The sequence below is a fragment of the Neopelma chrysocephalum genome, unplaced genomic scaffold (assembly GCF_003984885.1).
Source record: "Neopelma chrysocephalum unplaced genomic scaffold, ASM398488v2 Primary Assembly neopelma1_89, whole genome shotgun sequence".
Classification (NCBI taxonomy): domain Eukaryota; kingdom Metazoa; phylum Chordata; class Aves; order Passeriformes; family Pipridae; genus Neopelma; species Neopelma chrysocephalum.
This window is the reverse complement of record NW_020897751.1, coordinates 502,305-526,859: the sequence shown is the minus strand read 5'-3', so window position 1 is coordinate 526,859 and position 24,555 is coordinate 502,305. Positions and strand designations below refer to the sequence as shown.

The 24,555-nt window shown below is 49.8% G+C and overlaps 2 protein-coding genes and 1 non-coding gene across 3 annotated transcripts; all 3 read right to left on the bottom strand.

The window, feature by feature from the left end:
• Nucleotides 1-271: 271 nt before the first annotated feature.
• CHUK (conserved helix-loop-helix ubiquitous kinase) lies at nucleotides 272-15,878 on the bottom strand. The gene is made up of 21 exons (XM_027692963.1): nucleotides 15,705-15,878; nucleotides 15,541-15,635; nucleotides 14,004-14,118; nucleotides 12,963-13,032; nucleotides 11,676-11,764; nucleotides 11,330-11,419; nucleotides 10,794-10,918; nucleotides 10,408-10,515; nucleotides 9,780-9,915; nucleotides 8,861-9,055; nucleotides 8,395-8,497; nucleotides 7,413-7,536; nucleotides 6,801-6,952; nucleotides 5,887-5,948; nucleotides 4,932-5,041; nucleotides 3,491-3,540; nucleotides 3,276-3,372; nucleotides 2,702-2,849; nucleotides 2,192-2,331; nucleotides 1,360-1,456; nucleotides 272-594 (listed from the first exon to the last, which is right to left on the bottom strand). The coding sequence occupies exons 1-21, from the start codon at nucleotides 15,852-15,854 to the stop codon at nucleotides 568-570; spliced, it is 2,283 nt and encodes a 760-aa protein (XP_027548764.1). The 5' UTR covers nucleotides 15,855-15,878; the 3' UTR covers nucleotides 272-567.
• On the bottom strand, nucleotides 15,866-24,555 carry CWF19L1 (CWF19 like cell cycle control factor 1). Its single transcript, XM_027692976.1, has 14 exons — nucleotides 24,457-24,555; nucleotides 24,290-24,374; nucleotides 24,022-24,100; nucleotides 23,415-23,516; nucleotides 22,420-22,634; nucleotides 21,354-21,472; nucleotides 21,126-21,210; nucleotides 20,116-20,244; nucleotides 19,595-19,706; nucleotides 18,782-18,861; nucleotides 17,706-17,915; nucleotides 17,199-17,318; nucleotides 16,233-16,330; nucleotides 15,866-16,083 (listed from the first exon to the last, which is right to left on the bottom strand). Exons 1-14 carry the CDS (start codon nucleotides 24,474-24,476, stop codon nucleotides 15,939-15,941), a joined length of 1,599 nt encoding a protein of 532 aa, XP_027548777.1. The 5' UTR covers nucleotides 24,477-24,555; the 3' UTR covers nucleotides 15,866-15,938.
• LOC113972240 lies at nucleotides 17,484-17,623 on the bottom strand. Its single transcript, XR_003535818.1, has one exon. It is a non-coding gene; the product is annotated as a small nucleolar RNA SNORA12 (small nucleolar RNA).

Below are 24,555 nucleotides of genomic sequence, written 5' to 3'. Positions count from 1 at the left end.
GATCCCAATCTAATCCTGTACCTGTCCCTATCCCATCCCTATTCCCAATCCCATCCTGTACCTATCCCATCCCTATTCCCAATCCCATCCCATACCTGTCCCGTTCCCCACGTGCTGCCGAGGCCGCGCTCCCGCCCCGTCCGCGCAGGCGCGCGGGCGCAGGGCAGCTTGGGGGGGTCGCGGTTGCGCGGAATGATGACGTCACAACATCCGCGCGTTGCCTGGTAACGGCGTGAGGGCGATGGCGGCGCGGGAGCGACCAGGCCTCGGGCTGTCTGTCCGTCTGTCCGCACGGTTTATTACATATACACGCGCTATACATTCATGCGACACGCGGCAGCGGCGGCACCCGACCGCGTCCCCCGCCCAGAGGGCGCTCCGCGGGCCGGGCCCTCGCCGCTCCCCCGCAGGCACGGCCGGTGGGTGAGGCACTGAGGTGAAATCCCCGCCCAGGAGGTGTCGGCACCTCCGGAAGCAGCTCGGCAAAGGCTACAGGACACACGGTGACCGACGGCCCGGGGCCCACACAGAAGGCACTTGGGAGATGCAGCACCTCGGCTCCTGTGGCTACTTCAGCCAGCTCCAGTCAAAACTCTGCAAGGAAAGCAGGGGAACAGCTGAGTGCAGGATCCAGCTCCTGGATGTGGGTCTTGTTTGATGCTCCCAGGAGTGAACAAAGCACAGCATACCCTAAACCCCAGAAGCACAGAATGGTGGAGGCTGGCAGGGATTTTCTGCTTGGCCTAAAAAATGGTTACTTCACCACAAAGGGACTTTGGACGAGGGCCTGGAGTGACAGGACAAGGGGGAATGGCTTCCCACTGCCAGAGGGCAGGGTTAGATGGGATATTGGGAAGGAATCCTTCCCTGTGAGGGTGGGGAGGCCCTGGCACAGGTTGCCCAGAGAAGCTGTGGCTGCCCCTGGATCCCTGGAAGTGTCCAAGGCCAGGTTGGACGGGGCTTGGAGTAACCTGGGCTAGTGGAAGGTGTCCCTGCCCCTGACAGGGGTGGGACTGGATGAGCTTTAAGGTCCCTTCCAACCCAAACCGTTCCATGGTACTCAGTACTCTCTAAAGTCCCACCTCTGCCATGAGAAGAGATTTTGTTCATCACCCAAAAGGGCTCTGGAAATGTGAACCCTGCCCACCCCAGTGGTGGGACACAAACCAGGACTCTCCAGCTGGGAATGCAACCAGCATTCCGAGCAAGATCTACCAGCCCAGAGATCCAGAGAACAGCTGACACCAGCACCAAGTGCTCCCTCCTCCTGCTCAAGAAGTTCTCCACATCCCCAGAGCACCCTGATGTGGCTCCAAAAAAACAGGACCTGGGAAATTCCCCATTCCTCACCAGACTTACCATCATGCTGTTCTGCTCCTGCCTCACCTCCTGCAGGATGCTGCTGAAGAGTTCCAGGTAATTCACATTCTCCTGTATCACATCAGCAAAATTTTCCCTGCAGGGGAAAAAGAAAAAAAACAAACAAAAGATGACAAGATTTCAGCCACCCAAAGTAACATCAGAAGGTGAAAAAAAAAACACAAACCCAAATCCAAACCACCCCAATAAGCTGATTTATAGTCCTCTGCAGTGGTAGGAGATACCTTGGTAGGATAAGCAAATCCAACCCCAAGGAAGAGCAACATGACATAGGAAATAAAAGAAGAATATTCAGGAAATGAATAGCACAGTGCTTTAGCTGAGAGTGGTGTGTGGAACTTGCTCAGGAAGAGAGAGTGGAGGTGGTTTCTGAGGAAAGAGTTCAACCAAATTCCTGATTTTTTTTTAGAGCATTAGTAACATTTGAGCTCCTGAAGCTTATTTTGGAAGGATAAAAATCCCACCTGGACACTGAACCAGATGGATTGCTTAGGACTCACCCAAACTTCAGACCTCCACTCGAACTGAGACGTTTTGAAATCACAGCAGTTTTAAGAAGGACTAAACATGGCCTGATCTATCTGGGACTTGCCAGAGGTGGCTTACAGTGGCTCCAGTGAGGAGCTGGACAGTTCAGCCTTCAGAGGATGTCAAAACCTGCCTTCCCAGCACATCCCAACCCAGCCCATGGGATGCCCCAGTGGAGGGGAGAGGCCGTGCCCTCAGGCCCCTGAGCAGCAGAGTTGGGGAGCGTGTGCACACACAACAGCCACGCTGATTCCCTGCAGTTCTCCTTCCCCAGCATTCCTACCCTTCCTGAGGAGCTGCCAGCGAGGACAGAGGGTGGGGAGGGGCGTTCCCTGAGGAGCCCTGTGGGAGCCATGCGGCTGCGGGAGTCGAGGCCGGCCCTTCCAGGCTGGAGCTGACCAGGGACCGGGAGGAGCTCTGAGTCTGGAAGACACAAATCCATCGGCTGTGAGGGACAAAGGTAGGATTTAGGGTTCACTCTTTCACAGGTTACACAGGAGCACTGTCTGTAACACAGACACAGCCCTCACGTGTGGGAACTGGGAGATGGCTGCAGCTGGAGAGGCTCTGTAACTAATGCAAAATGAGCAGTATAGTCTTAAAACACCCTAAACTAAGCAGGAAAGCACCTCTTTAGCTTTTGCTTTTACCATCTCACACTGCCCTTCTCTGTGGAAAACAAATCAACCATGGTGTGGCAGTTATGCCTTTCTGGTCTCCTCCCACTGTCCTTTGATGTCTCCTGGCTCTGCCCTGGAAGGAAAAGCAAACAGACAATCCAAGAGCTACTTACACAAGCAATTTTCAGCAAATGCCATATCTCCCTTTGTCTTTTTCCCTGCATCTGCATCACTGAGTTGTCAGCTTCCTTGATGTTATTTAGAGCCACTTCAATCTCGGGAAGCAAGTCAATGATCTTCTGCTTACAGCCCAAGAGCTTGCTAGAACAAAAACCAAACACAAAGTCACTTCCCTGCTCCTGTGGCAAAATCAAAAGCCTCACCTTGGGATTCAAGACACCCAAAGAATCAATGAACAAATCCCTGTGATATCTTCTCAGCTCTTACACTACTTCTTTTTTTAACTTAAGATTTCAGTGCCAACCTAAACGCTCATTTTAGTGAACTCCTGGATCCTAACAGTGCAAGCCATTCCATTCTCATCCCCTGCCCTATTATCTATAAACATCAGTTATAAGTTTTGAAAAAGTGGAAATTCAACACAGAGAAGCAGAATTAATACTGGCATGAGAAACATGGATGGAGTTTTGGGCTCTGACCTCTATGATTTTCACTCTCCTTTCCTACTACAAAGCTACAAATGCCACAAGTTGCATCTGTTTGGGGTTTTTTGTGTGCATAAAATACCTGAGATGGCCAAAGAGTTCCTTGAGGACTCGGTCTTGGCTCTGGACTGTCTGCACAATGATCTTCACCATGTCTGTGCTGTCACTGTAGGCATGATCTGGAAGGGCCAGCAACCACAGTCAGTCAAATCAAACAGGATTTTTTGCATTTGAGGTCAGAAAAATTAATTGTGGGGTACAAATGTGAAACAGTCTTTAAACCATCTCCTTCCATACCTGGAGGTCTTGTTTTTAATTGCTTGTACAAGTCTATGGCTCTCTGTTCCCTTGAAAAAGAAGAATATGATTCAGACGTGTCAAACAAGCAGGGGACTCAAGAAAAAAAAGCATTGCAATGAAGTGATGCCTTTCTGAACCTCAGACCTTGGAGCTGCCACCTTCTCCTACAGCTCCTACACAAGCATGACTTTTGGGACACAGGGATGCTCTGTGATGGAGTCCAACACTTCCCTAAAAGCTGTCTCTCTTTTTTTCTCTGAATTAGGCATTTTCTTCTCAGAAAACCACACCAGGTGGAGGTTATTTTCAGTTTCAAATTTCCACATGCCTCAGCTGTGTTTTCTTTCCCTGGTATCCTTAGTTATTAAACTTCACTTTTGTAACTGTAACTGCACAACTGCCTGAGAAATTCTTGTTCCTGTTCTGCATTTCTTTGCTTGAATCTTAGTCATAATCTGCAAATGGAAAGAGACAGTTGTGTCACAGACAAGAGGACGTTGTTTCTCTTCTTCCCATTAAATAAACGTTACTTCTTTCAAATATTTCAAAAGCAGCCAAACACTGAAACTTCCAGCCTTGAACAAATCCTCACTGTTCTAACCCACAGTCTGTCAGAAACAAGCAGCAGTTTCCCAGCTCTAACCCTGGGCTGCAGTGGTGGAATTGCTTAAAAAGCAATGTTTTAGGAGGCAGGTTCACGATTAGTTGGAGCTGCTGCTGCAAGGGGTGGCTTCTCCCCTTCACCACTTCCTCCCCTGGGCACCAGTTCTGCTGCTGCTGCAGCTACACGTGGATGAAAAGGAACTTAGCCATGAGGGAGGGGGGAGAACATGCCAGGAACAGGCATGTTGAACACTCAGAGTCCTTCCAAAGAGCTCTTACTAACAACAGATTTAGTGGCTGCTCAATCCCTCTCTTTTAGAATCACCACTTGTGTTCTCAGCAGCAACCCAGTAACTGCTTCCTGTGTCTTCCCAAGATCAGTAATACCACTTAGCTCTTTCCTATTTTAATACTTTAAACAAAAAAAAAAACAACTTTCCAAATATTCAAGTACCCACAAGTGATTTACCCTTGCTTTGAAAATACACTGAAGATATTTAGCAGGGTTTTACAATGATCTCATGGTTTTCTCACTCAACACTACAAAAGTCACCCCTCTCCAAAGCAAAAGGAAATCCTGAGGTGAGATCAAGATATATCTTTGCCACAGCCTCTTGTGAGATGAGGTTTCATAGATCAGTGACACAGAAGTGTCCCATAAGTGGTGGCACCTTCCCTTCCAGTAACAAAATGATCTTGAACCAATCACACACTACTCTGCACTGGCAGTTTGCATTTCAGAAGCGCTGAGGCAACCAGCAACAGGGGGGAAAAAGCCCCTAAAAATCCAGAAAATCCATTTCTGTGCCATAGAAATAAGCAGCAGAGGACTTACAGGCTCTCCATGACCTCTCCCTGGCGCCTGGCATACGGACTCTTCTGGAGCTCCACGATTTCTGTGTGCAGAGCCATGATCTGCTCATCCAGATACCCAATATCTTCAGCCTAATGGGAAAACGGAGCTTCAGATCACACTGAAGGAGGAGAGCAGCCAAGGAGATAAAAATCCCCAAAACACCTGTTTGGATAGTGGGCTGCCTCCTCGGAGAGTTTAGGAGAAAGAAAAGCTGCTACAATAGTTGAGGTGGTTGTTCTCAGTGCATGATATGACCTAGATCCAAATTTCTGTCCACCACAGTGGAGGAGAAAAATCAGTTTCTTCATAAATCATCTCTCTGTGTGTCTGGAATTCACACAGGTTAAGCTGCCTACCAAACAGACTGAGATAGCCCTGTGTATCCCAGAGTGAAACATTTTCCATGCCTGGCAAATGGACACAGTGTGAATGACAGAACATAGTTCTGATGGCCTGCAAAGGAAATGTTTGTTGAGGTTCCTGGTTGTCTGGAAAACAGCCAGGGACAGCTTTGAATTATTCTGCTGGAAGCAGCCTCCCTTTTATTTTTCTTGCTTCCTGACAAGGAGAAATAAGATTTAAAGAGCTAATGGGCAAAATTTAGGTGGGAATCCCAATTCCCCCATCTCCATCATATAAGCAAGGCAGAGTCAAGGCTCCAAGAGCCTTTTGACTTAGAAGAAGACAGGCAATGGAACCCAGAACCTGAACTACCCAGTCTATCCCTACAGAGAGGCAAGAAATAAGCCATGTAATTTATTGTCTTCCTAATGGTGTCTGGGATTTTTATGTATTATTCACAGTGCTCTGTATTACTGTGAGAGCCAATGCAAAAACTCTAGTTTTGCTCTAACTTTCTCAAGGATGACTCTTATTAAAAACTAGTTTGCATATTTACTTGCAGAATGCCAGAACTTTATGTCTGTGCTCCTACCTGTGCACACTGAGAGGCTTTCTCTTCCATTTCCTTCCAGGCTTTGAGCATCTTCTCTGAAGCTTAAGAGAAAAGAGTTGTTAATTTTTAAACAGGATACAGACACAAAAATAAAGCAAGACTTGGACTTTACATGTATCCATTGAATTTGAACACAAAGAGAATGATGCTGAATCTCCAAGCAAAGCTGCAACTCCGTGCTCGACCTTAACTCACACACTAACTCTTTGGTAGGACTCCACTGTTTGCAATCACTGCCCTAAAACAAGTCTGAGTCTTTAAACTCCACCATTAAGCTCAACAACTGCCACTTTTGATTGAACACAGACTGTCCAAAACCAGTTCACCGAGTCTTTCCATTTTCCATCATCATCCTTCAGCCCAGTCATCATTTTTGGCTCGAGCTGCAGTTTTTAGCCATATAATCCAAACTGTATGTAAATCTTGCTGTTCTCCCCTGAACAGTATTTGTAAGATCCAGACATTTCTGGGACATTAAAACTGTAGCTGGTGCTTTTTCAGCCCATCTCTCATCCTGACAAATGGCACCTCTGCATATCAAGCACAGGGGCCCTTCCAGTGTCAGCACGTGCAGCAGCTCTGCCCTCCACTTGCTGCCCAGTGACAGCTCCACAGAAATCAGACTCTGATTGAATGAACAGCAAACATTCACATCACCTGCACTATTTATGCTCCCATGTTCTTGTTCTCAGTGGGGAACAGCTGACCACCTGTCTCACTGTCACTGAAGGTCTCCAAAAATGGTCTATTTTTTATCCTCCTGCCTTTGCTTCTGCCAAACCCTTCTCCTGCATCCACCTGAGCTAAAATACACCCACAGTGCTGCCTGCCATTGTCAGTCTGACCCTTTCCAGCATCAGAAAGGCTCCAGGCAGGTATTCCCCAATACCCACATATTCCATAGGCCATCTGGTCACTGTATCTCTCCAGGTCGAGGCGAATGCTCTGGTGAAAGAATTCCAGCTTTGCTTTCAGCTGCTGGGATGCTGAGACCATGTTGTTCTTCATTTTGATCAGGTTGGCGTTGTACCGGAGGAGGCTGAGCCTGATGGATGAGACAAGGACAGCACAGGTTAAGCTGGACTGAAAAGGAGGAAACTCCATTGCTGTGAGGGTGACTGAGCACTGGCACGAGCTGCCCAGAGAGGCTGTGGAGTCTCCATCCCTGGAGATACTTAAAAGCTGTCTGGATGTGGTCCTGGGCAACCAGCTCTAGGTGACCCTGCTTGAGCATGGACTGGGCTGGAGAACTTCCAGAAGTCAACCTCAGCCATTCTGTGAGTCTCTGAGTATATTCCAGTTTTTTTCTCAATGTCAGGCACTGCACAGTAAAACTCCTGGAGTGGAACCAGCTCCCAGCCTGAGAATGTTTTATAATGTAAAGGTACAGAACAGCACAGGGCTGTAAAACTTCGGGGAACCAGCACTCCCTGAGACACACATTTCCATGCCAACAGAGTCTGTGCTGGCAGCACAGTGACTGCTGTGGATGAGTGGGAACTCACATGGCAGCTCTCTGGCCCTGGAAGAGCCTGCTGTAATCCTCCTTCAGGCCAATCACGTAGTGAACCGCTTCTGCCCACACCTTGCGCAGCTGAGGGATCGGCAGCTGGATCTTACTGTCCTGGACTGAGCACAGGAGAGACACAGGCAAACAACAACCCCAGGAAAGGACTGCAGTGCCTACAGCACCCCTCATTCCTGCTGCAGGTGCCTGAGATAAGGGATCAAGCCAGGTAAGCTCTGCTCAATTTTTAAGTGTGTATAAGCTTTTCATGTCACAGCTCCTCAGGGGTGTGACAACCTGCTACTGGGCAGTAAAACACTATGAGGGTTTTTGTCCCAAAAACTCTAAGCACATTTAATCACTCCATTTAATCAATTGTCCTGACACCTTCCAAACTTGTTCACATTTCCTCCCAGACTCCTGGTGTAGATGTTTAGGGGAAAAGATGCAGGACTTTGTGTGTTCCCCTATAGAGATGGGAACTGTCAGTACATTGGGATATCAGTAAATATGTCGTAAGATTTAGCACAATGCAATGAGATTCACCAGACTAAAAGAACCCAGAACACAGGAAAAAAAAACAATCAGAATAAACCTGAGTGACACTAAAAGGAGATGAGGAAAACCAGTGCAGACAGGCCAATGAAAATAAAACTGCTTAACAGCAACTGCATGTCACAAGGCATTTCCTTACATGCAGTATCTCAGCAGACATCTCCTGTCCCCTTCACTTTTCTTTCATAGAGGTACACAAGGCCCTTCATACAGATATATTTGGGATATATAAACCTTCAGAGGGGTTTATTAGGTCCTGCAGATGACTGCTGTCATCTCAGGAGACATGCAAGGGAGGCAGCAAGCAAAGAAGCAGCTTCCATATGTGGTCTGAAAGCACACCCTGGAGATGCCAGGGCTCTGTCACCAGGCCAAGGTGGATCTTTCATTTCCCACAAGGACCAGCACTCCTGCAGCACACTCACCAATGTAGTTCACACAGTCAGACAGGCTCCGAGAAGCGAAGGGGCCATCGTAGACAGTTTTGCTTTTGTCAAACAAATAGACCATGTAGCTGTCCCAGCCTCTCTGGGGAGAACAAGAGAAGAAAATATAAAAAAGAGAAACCCCAAACAGCTCCTACTAACCCAGAGAGTCCTGGTTACATCATGAACTACTCATTGTGGGCACTCTCTTCTTATTAAGTGCCTTAAAAAACTGATTTTATTGATCCCACAGAAAGAAAGGACGCTTTGCTAACAATTATTCAAGTATTTAGGCAGAATTTAACTATAGAAATCTGCTTACATTACCCAGTAAAAGGCCTTAAGAGTTACTACACTTCCAGAGCAAATTACCTCCTGTGGGAGAAGGTTCAGGCAACGTATCTTCCCTAAGATTTTCAATTCCCTGAGAACGGGAAAGACATGAAATGAACAGAATCATTCTCACCACACCATCAATAACACACTGGGAAGCAGGTTTCCGAGGGTCCAGGCAAATCCCTGTTTCCAACAGCAGTTCCTGATTTCCAGTGCTTATCCCAGTCTCAAACTCAATCCGATTCTGAAGGGAATGAAGGCTTTCCTCGGGATGCAAAAGAAAGGACACGATCTTGGCAGAGGTCATGTTGAGGATGTGCACTATCTGTAAGAAGAGCACAAAGAGGTTACAAGTCCCTGGATATCAGAGCCAAAGGAAGCCTGGGAAGGAGCACATGGGAACAAACATGTCAGAACTAGAGCATCATTTGAGTTTCAGTGACTGCAATCATCAATTCAGGAGTAATAACAAACTCAAAGCCCAGCCCTGTAACTTCTAATGTCAGAGAAAATGACAATCAAATAGCCTTCAAAAGCCATCAAAAGAATGGGACAAAACTACCCTCCTGCTTCTACACGTGCTTGCCTCAGCTAGTCTTACTCCAGCAGAGCTCCAGTAATGACTCCAAGGGGAAAAGTCAGGTGAATGCCACCTCTGTTCTACTACAGGCACTACTACTATGGTCCATCAGTACACCTGGAGTCACAGCACCAACAGGGCAGTTCAGGAAAACTAGTAAATATTAAACCCTGGTTTGATCTTGGTGAGCCCTTTCCAAGATGACAGACAGTAACAGAGGGTCATCCTTCTACTCCAAGTGTAAAACTAGAGATTAATAAGTGTAAAACTAGAGATTAACACTGCAGGTGATATTTTGCCTCCCAGTATGTACCAGACAGGCTGTGTTTGCATTCGCTTCCTGAAAAGCATTCCTCGTGACCCTGCAGCTGGATGATGCTAGGATTACAGCTTTGCTGCACTGAGCACCCTTCCTGTCCTCTGGGATGATTTCAGAAGGCCTTTAAACCCAGTACCAACCCTCACTCACCTTCAGATTCAGGATGTGATCCATTATTAGGAAACACCTTGGACGACCGGTCTCGGGATCTGAACCTCCACCCCTCTGCTGTGGATCCCAGTTCAGCATCAGTTGCAACCAATTTTCCATGGGTTCTACAATCAAACTGAAGCAGAGGGGCTGTAAGGAAGGGAAGGCAGATATTCTCTTCACCAGATTGAGGCAGCTCAACTTCCTGGGCCTCTTCTTGAGTGCTCTATTCAACAGGCTGTGCCCATCTTTGTGGCCTGCCCTGCACTTGCAGAAGTTTTCCCAACACAGCTTCTGCTTCCATGGAGAAACTCCCTCGAGTTCTTGGTTCATGAGATTCAATACCATCAAGTTATCAGGCAGATGTTACTCACTGGCCTTGTGGTTAAGGGCAGAAAGCAGACACAGAGTTCTGAGCTGCCATCAACCCACGAACTGGGCACAGGAGAGCCCGAAACACCAAACAAAGAGCCACGTGGGCTATTCCTTAACAGCAAACAGCAGCTTAGCAGGAGCGTTCAACACTCCTGAGGAGGAAGATGGAGGAGCCCTCAGTGCTTGGGAGGAAGGAGGAAGAGCCCTCAGTTTCCAGGACCAAAATGGTCCCCTGTGACAGGGACACACTCACCCACAGAGGCTGTGGGGCTGCGGCAGGTGGGTGCTGAACCGAACCTCCCCGTTCATCTCCTCGGAGGCAAAGATGTGCTTCGGGTCCTTCTTCTTGATTTTTTCATGCCTGCAAAACAAAACCCTCTGTGGACATGCTGGCAGTGTTACTCTTGTCAGGGGGCAGTTGAATATGGCAGCAGCAAAAAGTGCCAGTGTCCAGCAGCTTTAGAAAACAAACTCGGAACAGAAACCCAAGTTTCCTGTTTTCTGCCTCTGACACACAGACTGGTTTATAACTGTATTTCTTTTGATTGAAATTTTGCTTGTGAAGGAGTTACCATGACCAGAGGCTACCACACAACATACAAGCACTTACAAGCACCTCCCCAAGAATAAGTGTCTTACCAGGTGAATGGCTGTAGATTATGTAAGAAAGGTCTAAATCCTGCAATGCATTCAAACACCATCGTCCCAAAGCTCCAGTAATCAACAGTAACCGAGTAGGATTTATTCTCAAACAGTTCTGGAGCCTAAAAAGGATCATAAAAAGACACTTTGACCGTGGTATTTCCTTCCATTTCTGCAGAGGCAAAGCTGTGTCCAGGTGTGGCTCCCAGCTCCAGCTTCAGCTGTCCAGTGGGTCAGGGCCTGGAGCAGCCAACCCATGAGATGGGAGGGAGCTGGACTTGTTGGGTCTGGCTGGGGGGTGAGAGCAGCCCCCAGACATGGCATAGGAAGGGATGGATGGGATCAAACTCCCCTGGGAAGCCACAGGTGAAGCAACAAGGGGCAACAGCCCCAGACAACCATCTGGGAGGCTCACGAGGGACATGAGGAAAGGACACCCTGGGGACAGCTCCCCAGGATCTCCAGTTTTGGAGGTTTTAGGGCTTGGCTGGGCCAAGCTCTAGAGCTGGTGACACTGAAGAAAAAAGCCTTACCAAATATTGTAATGTTCCAACAAACGAAGTGCATAAACTTCCTTGATCCAGATCCTTTGCATATCCCAGGTCTATTATTTTGTGGACAATCTGCAGATAGTTTTAACAGTTCATCAGAAAAGCAAATGCCAAGAAAAAACAACCCAAAATCTGCACAGTGACATCCACAGCATACAATCAACAAGAGGAAAGAATGGAAATTCTGGAGAAAGTCCCTGGCAAGGCTCCAACACATGACAGAGTTAAAGCTGACAGTAAATTCACAGCTGAGTTTTCAGTCCAATCCAGTGTGACAACTTCCAGAAATGACAATGGAGGCACCACTGACAGTGGCCACCTGACTTACCTTCCCACCTTCATCCTGAAGAACAATATTTTCAGGCTTTAAATCTCTGTGTATAATTCTGTTCTCATGCAAATACTGGATACCAGACCCTGAAAGACACGTGTTTGATTTAATTGAAAATAAACTCATGTTGATTAAAGATGCATCTGATAAAATACAATACTGAGGAGCAAGTCCCCAACCTTCAAAGATTTACCACCACTCACACATTTAACAGCCTCAAACTTGCATTTCTTCTCTACTGCATTTTCACATCTTTGTAAAGACATAGCAAAGACCTTATGATGAAACAAACCCTGTTCTGGAGGTGGAAGGGGAACAAGGATGAAGGAAGCAGAGCTGCTCTTTAGTTCAGGGACACAACTGGAAGCCCTCTGAGCACTGCAAGGACAGAAGTCCAGGCCAGTACTCCAAAATGCTTTCTCATGCCAAAACTAGCTCTGTTCCTACAAATTATCTGTGAGAGACACGAGAAAACAAGGAGCTCTCCTGGAAAGCCTAGCTCCTGGAGAAACCCTGGCATCACCCTCCATCAGGCAATCCCCCTCCTTCCCAGGGTGTCCAGGAGGCCGGGCACTTCCCCATGGACAGGAGGGCCAGTTTCAAGTCTCACATCTTTAATTTTCTTATGGCATCAAGCAAGCTACAGCTCAAAATGAGCTTGGAAAATGAGGTATGTGATTAAACACCTCAAGTTTGTGTCACATGAAGGTTTTCACAGATTATTCCAGCCTTGGGGAATGGCTTTAAAGCAGGCACACAAAGGCATCAAATGCAATTGTTCCCTGTGAGCACTGCTGTCATCTGGAGCCCCTCTCAGCCTGCCTGCTCCCTTTCCAAACTGCAGAATCCCAAATCCACGTGGTATCACACATCTGTCACCCTGAACAAACAACATTTCCCTCCTGCTAAGCCAACCCTACACAGAGGGCAACTCTGGCACTTCTCACATCAGTCAGTGCTTTCTGCCTTGTAAAATTACATTCCTTCAAGTGATAAGTGGTTTGGCATCACCAGAAGTGAGGTTTGAACAGAAAACATTGATGTCATGGTCACCTACACCTGACCACAGCTTTTCCAGTCCCATTCCACAGACACATCACTAGTGTGAGTTTCTGGTCTCTGTTAACTCCAGGGACACCAAATCCTTCCTCTGAAATAGAAACCTGATTGATTTTAACACCCTGTTCTTGGCAGTCCCCTTTTCAGGGTCAGCTGAAAAAGCAAAATGCCATTACACATTAAAAAACCCAAAAAAACCCACAAGAAAGGCATTAGATTACTCACCAATGTCACTAAGCAGAGAAAGGATTTGACTTTCCTTAAGTCCACAGCAGTTTTCTGGTTTGTTTAGCAGCTGCAATAAAAAAAAAACATGTTTAGGCTCACAGTGCAACAGAGAAGAACAACATTTTCCATCCCCCAATCACTGTCTTAACGAGCTGTCAATAAGCAGCTTCAGCAATTTCTGACTTTGACTGCACTTGAGAGGCTTTTAGAGATGACTGAGGTGCCTCTGCTCCCAAGATAGATCTATGATGAGAAATTACCAGTGATGTGAAGCACAAATGATGCCAAACAAGAGAAAGATTTAAAGAACACATCACAAATAAAAAAAATTATTTTTTTCCCTTTAATGTACAAAGCATTACAGGGATCCAATGGAATGAAGCCCATTACTTCCTAAATTGTTCCAGCATCTGTGCAACACTGAAGGGCTCATTAGAAATTAAATGATCAGACACTGCAAGTAGAGCTAATTTCCTGAGCATGTAGATGAGGCAATTTCCAAGCAAATTGTGACAGGGATTTGCTGCTTTCCCCCTGTAGAAACTGCTGCTTCCTAAATCCAGCTGCAGTGGAAAGGGAGCATACTGGGTCATGCACCCACTGCCTGGGGAACTGCTGAAAGGTTCCTTTATTTCTGGATGTTGCCAATTTGCAGAATGGCAGTTCCCAGTCAGCAGGAGCAGGAAAGGCTTGGAAGCCCTGGAGGTCCCAGTCCAGGGCTAACAGGATCCTTCCCTGTGCTGAGAGCACAGTGGATACATGTGAATCCAAACCAGATCAGGTTCCAAACAGAGAGACACACTGCAGCAAAGCCAAACACGCTGAGTATGAGCACCCAGGCTATGGAGATGACACACTCCACCAGGATAAAAGAGTATGTGCCCCTTGGATTGCCCTCTGCTTTTTAAAACACAAGCCTCATTTCCCACGTGTGGCTTTTTTCCCTACTTCACATTTCCTTCCTCACACCTGTCCCTGGAAAGCCAAGGCTCTGGTGACACACCCAGTGGGGCACGTTGGAAGCAGAGCAGCCGTTACCTTCCGGAGGTCTCCCCCCGAGCAATATTCCATGGCCAGGAGGGGAACGTCGTTAACCAGAAAGTTCATCTCCTCGGGAACTTCACAGGCTTTCACTACGTTGGGATGGTTCAACCTAAGCACATGGAAAGCTGGGTGAGAACTCTGCCCCCTCTCTTGGATGAGTGAGACAAGACTGCAATCCAACCCTGGTTTATGTTCCTGGGACAGCCTCTGTTCCCCAAATGTGTCCTCTTCAACTAATACCCACCAGTATCCAAGTGCACAAAATCCATACCTTGGGAATACACAAACCAGGGATGAGCACAAACAATGTCTCAAAGTCAAGGTACAGGACTTTGATGATGGGGATCCAGGCTCAAGTTGTGGATTCTCGCACATTCCTGGCAAAGTCATTACATATGTGTGTCTGCTTTTGCATGTGGGGCCAGATTCCCCCTGGGAAAGGGTTTTGTAGGAATCCGTGTCACTGCACCGGGCAGGTGAAATCCACGTACAGAGGGAAGGATTCATTAATTTCTCCAACTGAATTCTAACAGCTATTTCCCGACTGTTTCTAATTTACACTGCTTTTGGGAATAAATGACATATCCAGATGGAAATGAAGACAAATTACTTCTGTGTACACCCACAGGAGCAGCTGTAGCTGTGTGGCTCAGTGCTTGTTTTCAGCAACCACAACAGGGATCACCAAGCCCTGACTGACAAACTCGGGTTCCCTGCAAGTGGTTTCCCCCGGTGTCAGGGCACACAGGGAGCAGGTGAGGGTGACAAAGTGACAGCAGGAGCTCAGTAAAGCCCTGAACAGCAGGGGCACTGCAGGCCTTGGGGAGGGCAGCTCAGAGCATCCCTGCTCCCAGGAGTGGGACAGAGCATTCCCTGCTCCAGGACCTCTCTCAAAAGTAGGGAGGAATTCACAGGGCAAAGGAACCATTCTGTGAGATCCCAACATTTCAGTGAGGTCCAGCTTGGCCAGCTGTGGTTCCCAGGTACCTCAGTGACACGCTGGAGAGGGATATTGGGCAGCACAGAGGACGGAGCTTCTCACCAGAAAGCATAAGGAGAGTTTATTCTTTACATTCGGGAGCGTGACAGAAAAAAAGCAATTCCAGGCCCTCCAGCTGCTAAAACAAACGTACCGCAGGGTACGGGCACCTCTGCCCAGCCCATTCAGGGACTGACCACCAGCTGTCCCCTCTTCTGCTCTGTCCCGGGGCTGATCCCCGGCTGCTGTTCCCCTGGCTGTCCCCATTCTCGGCCAGTTCAGCAGCTCAGTCCCCGGCTGTCCCCGCACCACGGTCCCACTCCCGGCCGGTTCGGGGGCCGAGGCCCTGCTTGTCCCCTCTCCCGGTCAGTTCATGGGCTGACCCCCGGCTGTCCCCTTTCCCTGCCGGTTCGGGGCTGTCTGTCCCCGGGCTGTCCCCTCTCCCGGCCGGTTCAGGGCTGTCTGTCCCCAGGCTGTGCCCTCTCCCGGCCGTGCCGGTGCGGTGCCGCCGTGCCATGCCGGGCCGTGCCGTGCCGGCTCGCCCGCACTCACTTCTTCATGATGTCGATCTCATGGCACCAGCGGTCCTTGTTCTTGACGCTGAGCTCCAGCCGGCACGACTTGATGGCCACGCGGTCGCCCGAGTCCTGCGGGACACAGCGCCGTCAGCCGGCCCGGCCCGGCCGTGCCCCCCCCGCCGCCCGGCCCGGCCCCACCTGGTGCTGGTACAGGCACACGTTGCCGAAGCCGCCGGTGCCCAGGCGGTCGCGCATCTCCCAGGGCCCGCAGGCGCCGGCCGGGTGCCCGCGCAGCGCCGCCCCGCCGGGGGCCCGCTCGGGGCCGGCGGGGGGCCCGCCCCGCTCCATGGCCCGGCCGCCGCTCCCGCTCTCCGCCTTTATCGCCGCGTCACCGCCCGGGCCCGGCGCGGGGCCGCCGCCGGCAGCGCCGCCTCAGTCCCGGAGGGAGAAGTCGAAGGGCTGGAAGTCGCGGCGGAAGGCGCGGGCCTGCGCCTCCTCCTCGGGCCGCGGGGCCGCGCACTGGCGCCAGTCCGCCCGCTCCGGCAGCGCCAGCACCGCCCGGCTCGCCAGCACCGCCCTGCAACACAGCACACACCGTCAGCAACGGGACAACAACGGGACACCCCGCCGGGCGACATCACCAGCACCGCCGGGACATCACCGCCGGGACACCCCGCCGGGCGACATCACCATCACCGCCGGGAGGGGGCCGGGGGCAGCACCCACCTGCCGAACTGCAGCGGGAACCGCCCGCGGATGCGGTGGAACAGCTTCTCCCCCGTGTCCAGCTCCACGTAGAAGTACGGCATCCCCGGCTGCGCCACCTGCGGGGGACAGCGCGGCGGGACCCGCTGGGAATCACGGAATCCATTCGGCTGGAAAAGGTCTCTGAGACCATCCAGTCCAACCTGGGACCCATCACCACTTTGTCACCCAGACCAGAGCACTGAGTGCCACATCCAGACGTTCCCTGGATGTCTCCAGGGATGAGGACTCCACCACCTCCCTGGGCAGCCCCTTCCAGTGCCTGACCACCCATTCCATGGACAAAGGTGGGAAGAGACACTGGCTCTAAGAAGAGAGCAGATGTGTCCTATCTTCCCTCTCTCCAGAGAGGAAAGGTACCTCTTCACAGGCACCTCAGAGAGACCAGCTGGAGAGGGATGGTGGGAGTTCAAACAGTCCCTTCCATAGGGATGGGTCGCTTCCTCTGGGAGCACCAGTGGATGATGCGCCCTGGGCACTACTGGAATATTTTTTGTGGTTTAATTCTGCAGTGACTGCAGCCATTAGAGAGAACCAGGCATGTCTGGTCACTCTTAACCTCAGCTGGGTCACCCTGGACTGGCACAGCACAGTTTTAGAGGAAGAAAAGCCAGTTAAGAGGCCACGCTCCCATTCCTCAGCTGAGAAATCAGCCTGTCAAAATCAGAACCTAAAACTACCTGATGTGCTGAAAAGAGGGTTGGTGTTTGGCACCAGAAGGAATGAATCCAGCAAGCCTTACACATAGCTTGGAATAATCTTTGGCTAAACAATGTATCTGAGCAGAATCCATCTGGCACATCCCCGAATAAAGTCTATGAGGCTCTGCCTCCAACAGCTTAACCCTACCCCACAAAGTGACCCTAGAGGGAAACAGGAGCCTAAGCAGGACAGAGGGGAAGGAACAGGTGAAATGTGGCCTCATACTTGCGAGATATCCGAGTGCTCTGGGATTTCTAACAATTCAATCTGTTGTTCCTGTGCTTGTGTAATAAAAGACTCTTTAATGTCTTCAGAAGTGCAGAGGTCCAGTGGGACAGGAATCACCTGGAGAGAGAGGGCATTTCCATGACAAGAAGACAAGACAAAGAGGGCCCTTGCAGAAAGCCATCAGTGCATCACTGGAGCTGGTGTGCCCCTCAGTACAGCTCAGCCTCATCACACGAGACAGGTGTCCACCATCTCTACAGGCTTAAACTTATGACATTTTTTTTCTGTAGGAGCTGAACAAATAGCTGAAAACTGAAAGCTTCAAGTTCTCAGCACTGCCTTCTCCTTTCTGATCTCTGTGGTAGTTCTGGTACAGTTCTGATACACTCACAGATCTGCCACACGCAGAAACCACCACAACGAACCCCTGAGTGACTCTCACTTCACGTGAGGTTTGTACTCAGTGCGAGTTTCTGTTCTCCCAGGGTGACACCCAAACCATACCTGGAGCTGCAGATGCTGACTCCTGTAGTTTCTTTCAAACAGGACATATCTCTTTCCCTTGCTTCTGAAAAACTCCTTTAGGGCAGCCTTGTACTTGGTCACTTCTTCCAGCACCTCTGAGGACAAGTCCACCACTGACTGATAGTGCCCAATGGGCAAAATCAGGACGTGGTCAGGTGACAAGCCCCCTTTGGCCAGGGCGAGGTAGCACTAGAGTGAAACAATACACACCAGTTACTCCCTGCAAGCAGCACACGCTCACCGTGCTGGGGGAATTCACTCTCTGACTTCTCATTCCAAGGACCCCACAGCCTCAGGGACAGGAGAGTTTTCTCCTCTATGTTGCTTATTAGGGATTGTTAATTAGCAATTTTACTTGAGTTTCTTTTTATGCTGAATTTATTAATTACTAGAGGAATGAGAGAGAGGGACTGCCAAAGGACAAACAAACAGTATCTTTTGAACACCAGAGAATTCCTTGTCTGCAGGAAAGCAGCTGAGTGAACTTCACCACTGTGGCCAGAATTTCTTAACTCTGACATGAAAATCCATCTAAAATTTTAAATTAAGCCTGTGGACAAACCTGTCCCTGTAGCAGTTTGAAGTGGACTGTGCTATAGAGGAGCAACAGCTTTAAGTGAAGTGCATGAATCAATCATTCATTCAATGATGGAATCAATCTCCAAGATGTACTTTGAGATGTTGACTCGGAAGGTATCTTCTGTTTCATCTGTATATAACCAACCTGGGACCAGTCATCCCAGGGAGATCCTGCACAACTCCAGACAGTGCATCCTGCTGCCAAAGCAGGTCCCAGTTTACACTGAGCTCCAGCTGGAAACATTCTGCCAGATGGTAACATAGGGCTGGCACAGCAAAAGGTGTTCTGACACCAAAATCCAGCTCTGATGCCATAACAAAACTGGGCCAAGCTTCACTTCTAAGAGTTTGTACTTATGTCTTTTGTATGGGAGACACAAAGAAACTGAAAACAAACCCAAGACCAATTGCAAATCAAGTTTGTTTGGGTTTTCTCAAATTGGAGACTGGTATGTTCCATTGCCACAGGTACTTACGTGTGTGCCAATACTGACAACCAGGTGCTTCTCCACCTCCGGGCTGGCCAGGCAGAACCAGCAGGGCCCCGTGGGCTGTGCTTTTTGGGAAAGGAAACGAGGATTAGCACGAGGCATATCTGGCAGAACACAGAAGACCTGTTGTTTTCCAGCCACCCTTCCCAGGTGATCAAGTGCTGAAGGTGTCAGAAGGACAGAGCTCCTGGAAGCAGGTCTGCTCAGGAGACTGGTGCCTCTGGGAAATTCCAGCAAGGGAGGAGGTGGAAGTCACACCCTGCTGACTGCCATTCTCATGGAGTGCTCTAACCTAATGAAAGAGCACTGATTCCAGGAGCTCAGTAGTTACAGCTCACTAATAAGAAAGCACCAGTAAATTAAAACAAACAAATCAAACTGAGGTAAAATCACTGCCTAGGTACAGACAAGGGCAGAGGCTGTCAAACACACTTGTCAGTTCTGGCCTATTCACACATCAAAACACCTGGATTCACACCCAAGCTGCAGTACCTGAGCTGAGCTTTGTGACACTGCCAGCTTTCACATTGAGAAGCCAGTCTGGTTCTGAGGGTGAATGGCATCAGCCCAACCACAACCACCATGGGCCAACGAGCTTTTAAACTATGCTTTTGACTCTCCTTTCACCTATTAAAACATGTTTTCCCTTGGAAACAAGAGTCCCTTCATCCTGCTGCATTCCCCCAGACAGAGCTCCCTGGCAAACTGACACATCCAGCTCAGCAGCCTGAGGAAGGTGAAGGGACACAATCCAATGGCTCGAGGAAGAGCTCAGGAAAAATGCAGCCTCCTACTTACGGGGTTTCTTGGCTTGCTTAGGCTGGGAGTCCCCTCTCTGTTTCCCATCTGAGGGACGTTTCTTTCCCTGATGCTTGTTCAAGTCAAAGAAAAACTGACGAGCTGGTTCTTCCTGTACAGAAAATGAAAAGCAAAGCCTGTTAGATCTGCATCCCAGAGAGTGACAGTACATCCAGGAATAAGATTTTTCCTGATGGGGTGTGAACCACCTTTGAAAAGCATCAACATCACAGAATCACCAAGGCTGGAAAACCCCTCCAAGATCATCAAGTCCAACCTGTGACTGATCCCCACCTTGTAAACCAGACCAGAGCACTAAATGCCACATCCAGTTGCTCTTTAACTCCTCCAGGGATGGGAACTCTACCACCTCCCTGGGCAGCCCCTTCCAATGCCTGACCACCTTTTCTGTGAAGAAATGCCTCCTGAACATCCTGGAACCCTGAAGTTTTTCAGAGATCTCCCCAAGGGAAAGCCAAGCAGTGTTCCCAGTTCCCAGGAGGAGGGGCCCAGGGTGGTACCTCTGCTCTGGCCTTGGCAGCCTCCTTGCGCAGTTTCCGGTAGGGGTTTTCCGTGACGTCCTGCGGCTGCTTCACCAGCTCCACGGGGTCCATGGAGCTCATGGGCACGATGCTGAAGGCATACAGGTACTGCAACAAGCACAGGGGGCTCAGGGGCAAGGACTGCACCTCTGAAGGGATCACACACCAGCACAACTCAGCACATCAGGGCGTGGAAAAACACCCCCCCGTGCCAGGGTCCCACCCAGTGCAACCATTTATGGAGTGCTCCCAGGGCGCTGCTTTCACTTTAAGGAAAGATCTCTTTGAAAAGCACAGTGTATCCTACTTGATGGAGACACAGCCTTGATCCTTGCCCGTTTCCAGGCCTTCTTTCTGTCCAGAACCTTTCCTGTTACCAATTACTCACTGCGGGCAGCACCCACCATGCTGTGGGAATTTACTCCCTGACTACTCATTCGGAGTATCCCTCAGCCTCAGGAATGGGAGAGTCTTCTCCTCTATGTTGCTTAGTAGGAATTTTATTTGAGTTTACTTTTATGCTGAATGTATTAATTACTAGAGGAATGAGAAAGAGAGAGAGGGACTGCCAAAGGACAAAAAACCAGTATCTTTTGAACACCAGAGAATTCCTTGTCTGCAGGACAGCAGCCGAGTGAACTTCACCACTGTGGCCAGAATTTCTTAACTCTGGACTCTGCAAGTTTTTAACCACTACCAACTTGTCATTTTGCACCAATACTCGGTAACTTTCATAAGGGGAGAAGAGAAACAGGTTAAAAAAAAAAAAACAGCCCCTTCCCATCCCAGAAATCAGTTATTTTTGGTGATTTGTGCCTGCAGCCCTCACCCTTCTGACATAACAGGCTAATGGTACCTATTACTCAAGTGAGACAGACACCTCCACTTCAGCCAAGCTTTTAAGTCCTGATGCTGTCCTTTAGCTGGCCAAAGCTGGGCTTACTGCTTTTGTACTTGACAAAAGAAGAAAGATTCAAGGGTGTCAGTACCTTTTTCTTGCTTGTATTGCCAACATCAGCAAGTGCAATGAACCTGGTCACGTGCTGTGGGGTCTCCTGTAGCACTGTGTGATTTCTGTAAGGAAGCAAAACATGGCTCTACAGGTACATGAAGCATTGAAAAGATATTCAGACAGCACATCAGTCTTCCCTTCCTGTGTTCTTTCAAAACAGAACTCTTACTAGAAAACAAAGGAGATTTCACAAGATCTTACAAACCTGTAAGGAAGTCTTTCGTAATAGGCCTTCTCCAGGGCAGCAAAATGGTACCTTGGTTTGAGACTTGCAGCCAGATCTGACACCAACTTGGAGCCACATTTCTTGGTATCTATTTCTCCCTGCACAATACAAGCCAAGTTTTATTTAAACCTGTCAGAGTGCAGCAAAAAGAAACAGTTTTATACAGGACTACATGTTGGATGTGTAGTACAGTGGTTGCCATTCCCTGGAAGTGGGGGGAAAAAGCCCAGAGGGTTTGATCTTCTATTGCCAACCAGAGCTTACTCATTTATTCCACTCTGTGTATTCAGAGTTTGCATCCACTTGTTTCATCAATCCAAGTTTGTCAGGATCTCAGTGCATTAGGGAAGCTTATAAGATATGCATATATCATCTTACAAGATAATGTGTAAGATAAGACCAAGATCAGGGAAGGTTCTTAATGCTTTTACACTGAGCATCTTTTTGGACGTTGGAAGAAATGGAGAGCAAACAATGTCCTTTTGCCACATGTGCAGCCTTGCTCTCCAGGAAGGTCTGAGATCATCTGAACTTACAACTGGAAAATCCCTTCTGCTAAGGAAAATAACAACACAAAACTGGACACAAATGAAACAACGTGCTCAACGTCCAGACGGAGGAACAACCAGACCAGCTGACTGATGCTTGAGGAAATAAACACCAAAATGCTTCAAAAGTTTCGAAGGGGGGGAAAAAGAATGACTTGATGTCAAGTGGTACTGGAGGTGCTCAGAGCACAGCATTCCTCCTCAGAGAGCAGCAGCTTCGTTCGACAGCAGCTGCACCCAACTGAAATCAGAGCAACATCTGTGATCAGGTGAAAGCCCCTCACTTGGACCTTCCAGGCAGGGACAGATAAAATCCTCTGAAGTTTCACAAATCCCCCTCCCCTTCAGTCCTTCTTTTCTGAAGAACCAAACTGTCCTTTTTTCACTCCCAGCTGTCTCATGCACTCATGAGACGGCCCAACAGCCCAAACTGCCACAGCAGGCAAAAGGCGACCCTTTGTCAAATCCACCTGGAAAGCGGGAAACGCTCCACTTACCGCGCTGTTGGCAAAGGTGCCCACGTCTCTGGGCCAGGGGGAGGTCAGCAGGATGTCCACTCCTCTGAAGTTTGGGGTGGATAACAGGGATGTTTTGAGCTCCGCCACGTCCTTGGCGCTGAAGCTGTGGGCGGGAGCCGGCTGCTCCTGTGCCTCTGTGCCGCTCAGGTACGCGATGTGCAGCCCCGAGCAGCCGCTGAACACACCCCGACGGCCTGCGGGACACGGCACACGCTCAGCCACTGATCCAGGGGCACCCACTGATCCAGGGGCACAGCCACCCACTGATCCAGGGGCACAGGGCCAGGCCCAGCACTCCTGACACACTGACACTGCCCTCACAGCCAGCTCGTCTTCTCTGCCCGGAACAAAGTCACTGTTTAGCTCAAACCCAACCCTGACGACAACAGAGCTGCTCAGACAACCCCCATCTTCTCTCTGCTCCCTGAAATATCTGTTCAGACAACCCTCTGTCTTCTCTCTGCTCCCTCTTATCTTGCTTCCCCAAAAATCCACCCAAAAGCTCGATATGAAGGCTGAGTGAAAAAAGCTAATGCAGGTTCAACTACTTGTTAGATTGTTGGTCAGTGGTTTTTCCTTTTAGCTTTGGTACAGTTTCATTACCTTCAGTTGACATTTGTGGCTGTACTGGAGTAGCAGAGGTAACACAGCAAAATCATATTCAAGAACAAAACCTTCCCCACACAGAGAGAGGGGAGAAGATGCCCTCAAAGAACAGGCTCTTTCAACCACTGTTCCTTTTGGTTGGCAAGTGCAGTGTTAGAGGAACAAAAAAAAACCCCAAATAAGCAGGGTTTTCTTTCACATTTTACACAGATTGTATTGAGTTCAACTCCAGTCCGAACCACAGGACAAAAATGCCACCTTGAAACTTCCAGAAAAATGAAGATATTGAATGGGAAGATCAGAAAACACTTGTGAAAGCCCCAGGAGGCAAATGCAGCTCCCTGACCCCAAAGCCCCTGCAGCCTTACCCAGGTAAGTGATGTTCTCAGCCAGCTCACAGCCACTGACGTCCGGAAAATAGCTCAGGGTGTCCTGGTTGTTGGCACCCAGCACGAAGGTTGGGATTGGAGCTGAGGGAGAAAACCTCCTGCAGTCAGTCAGCTTTACTTCCAGTGCCCCAGCACAGGTCCAGTCCACACTTCCCAGGAATCACAGCAGGAAAGCCTGTCCAGCCAGACCCCCCACCCCACCCTTGCAATGCTAAGGAGCACCGAGTGCAGGACAAGGAACCTTCCTGCAGAACAAGTCCCCTGACCTGGAGTTCCCAAAGCTGCAGGCAGAGCAAACCTCTGCTCTAACCACAACTCCCTCCCCTGCCTATGCAAGATTAGCTCCAAAATGATCCACAGCCCTAAAAACAGGGAAGTTCCCTAGGCCATGCTGACAAACACCGGAGCACAGAGGCAGGGAAATCCACACAAGGGAGTTTTGTTTGCAAACGAACCCCTGTGTCCTTGCTGGGTGGGTTTTCCCTGCTGGGGGTGTCACTGATCTGACACAACCGCTGCTCTTGCACTCCACAGCGGGCTGGGAAGCAGTGCCAGCATCCCGAGGGACACCACCCTCCCTCCTTACCTTTCTTGGCCCCCGTGCGGTACTCGGCCCATTCCGCCTCTGAGGAAGAGCCGAAGAAATTCCCGACACACAGGAGCATCTGAAAACACCGGGAAAGGCAACCTTTGCCGTTGGAGCGCAGACAGAACGCACACAACGCTTCGCTGCACTGTCACAACACTGCGGCTGCGACTGTCCCAGCCCCGCCATCCCGGCAAGGCAACGGGAACCCCCCGGGAATGGGAATCCCCCGGGACCCCCCACGTGCCGCCAGCCCCCCGGGCCTTACGTCGAAGCGGCCGCTCTTGGCCTGGATGGCGCGGACCCGCCCGAAGATCGTCTCCAGCCGTCCCTCCACGTCGCCACACGCCAGCCTGCGGGACACCGCGCGTCAGCCTCAGCGGCCTCCTCCCCGCGGCCACCCCCGTCCCGCCCCGTCCCATCCCGTTCACCCACACGCGCAGCGGCGCCGCCATCACGGAGATGCCCGACCGGAACCTCCCGCCACTTCCGGGTGCTCCCCCTCAAGGTTCCGCCGCCTCCCGGTGCGCCGCC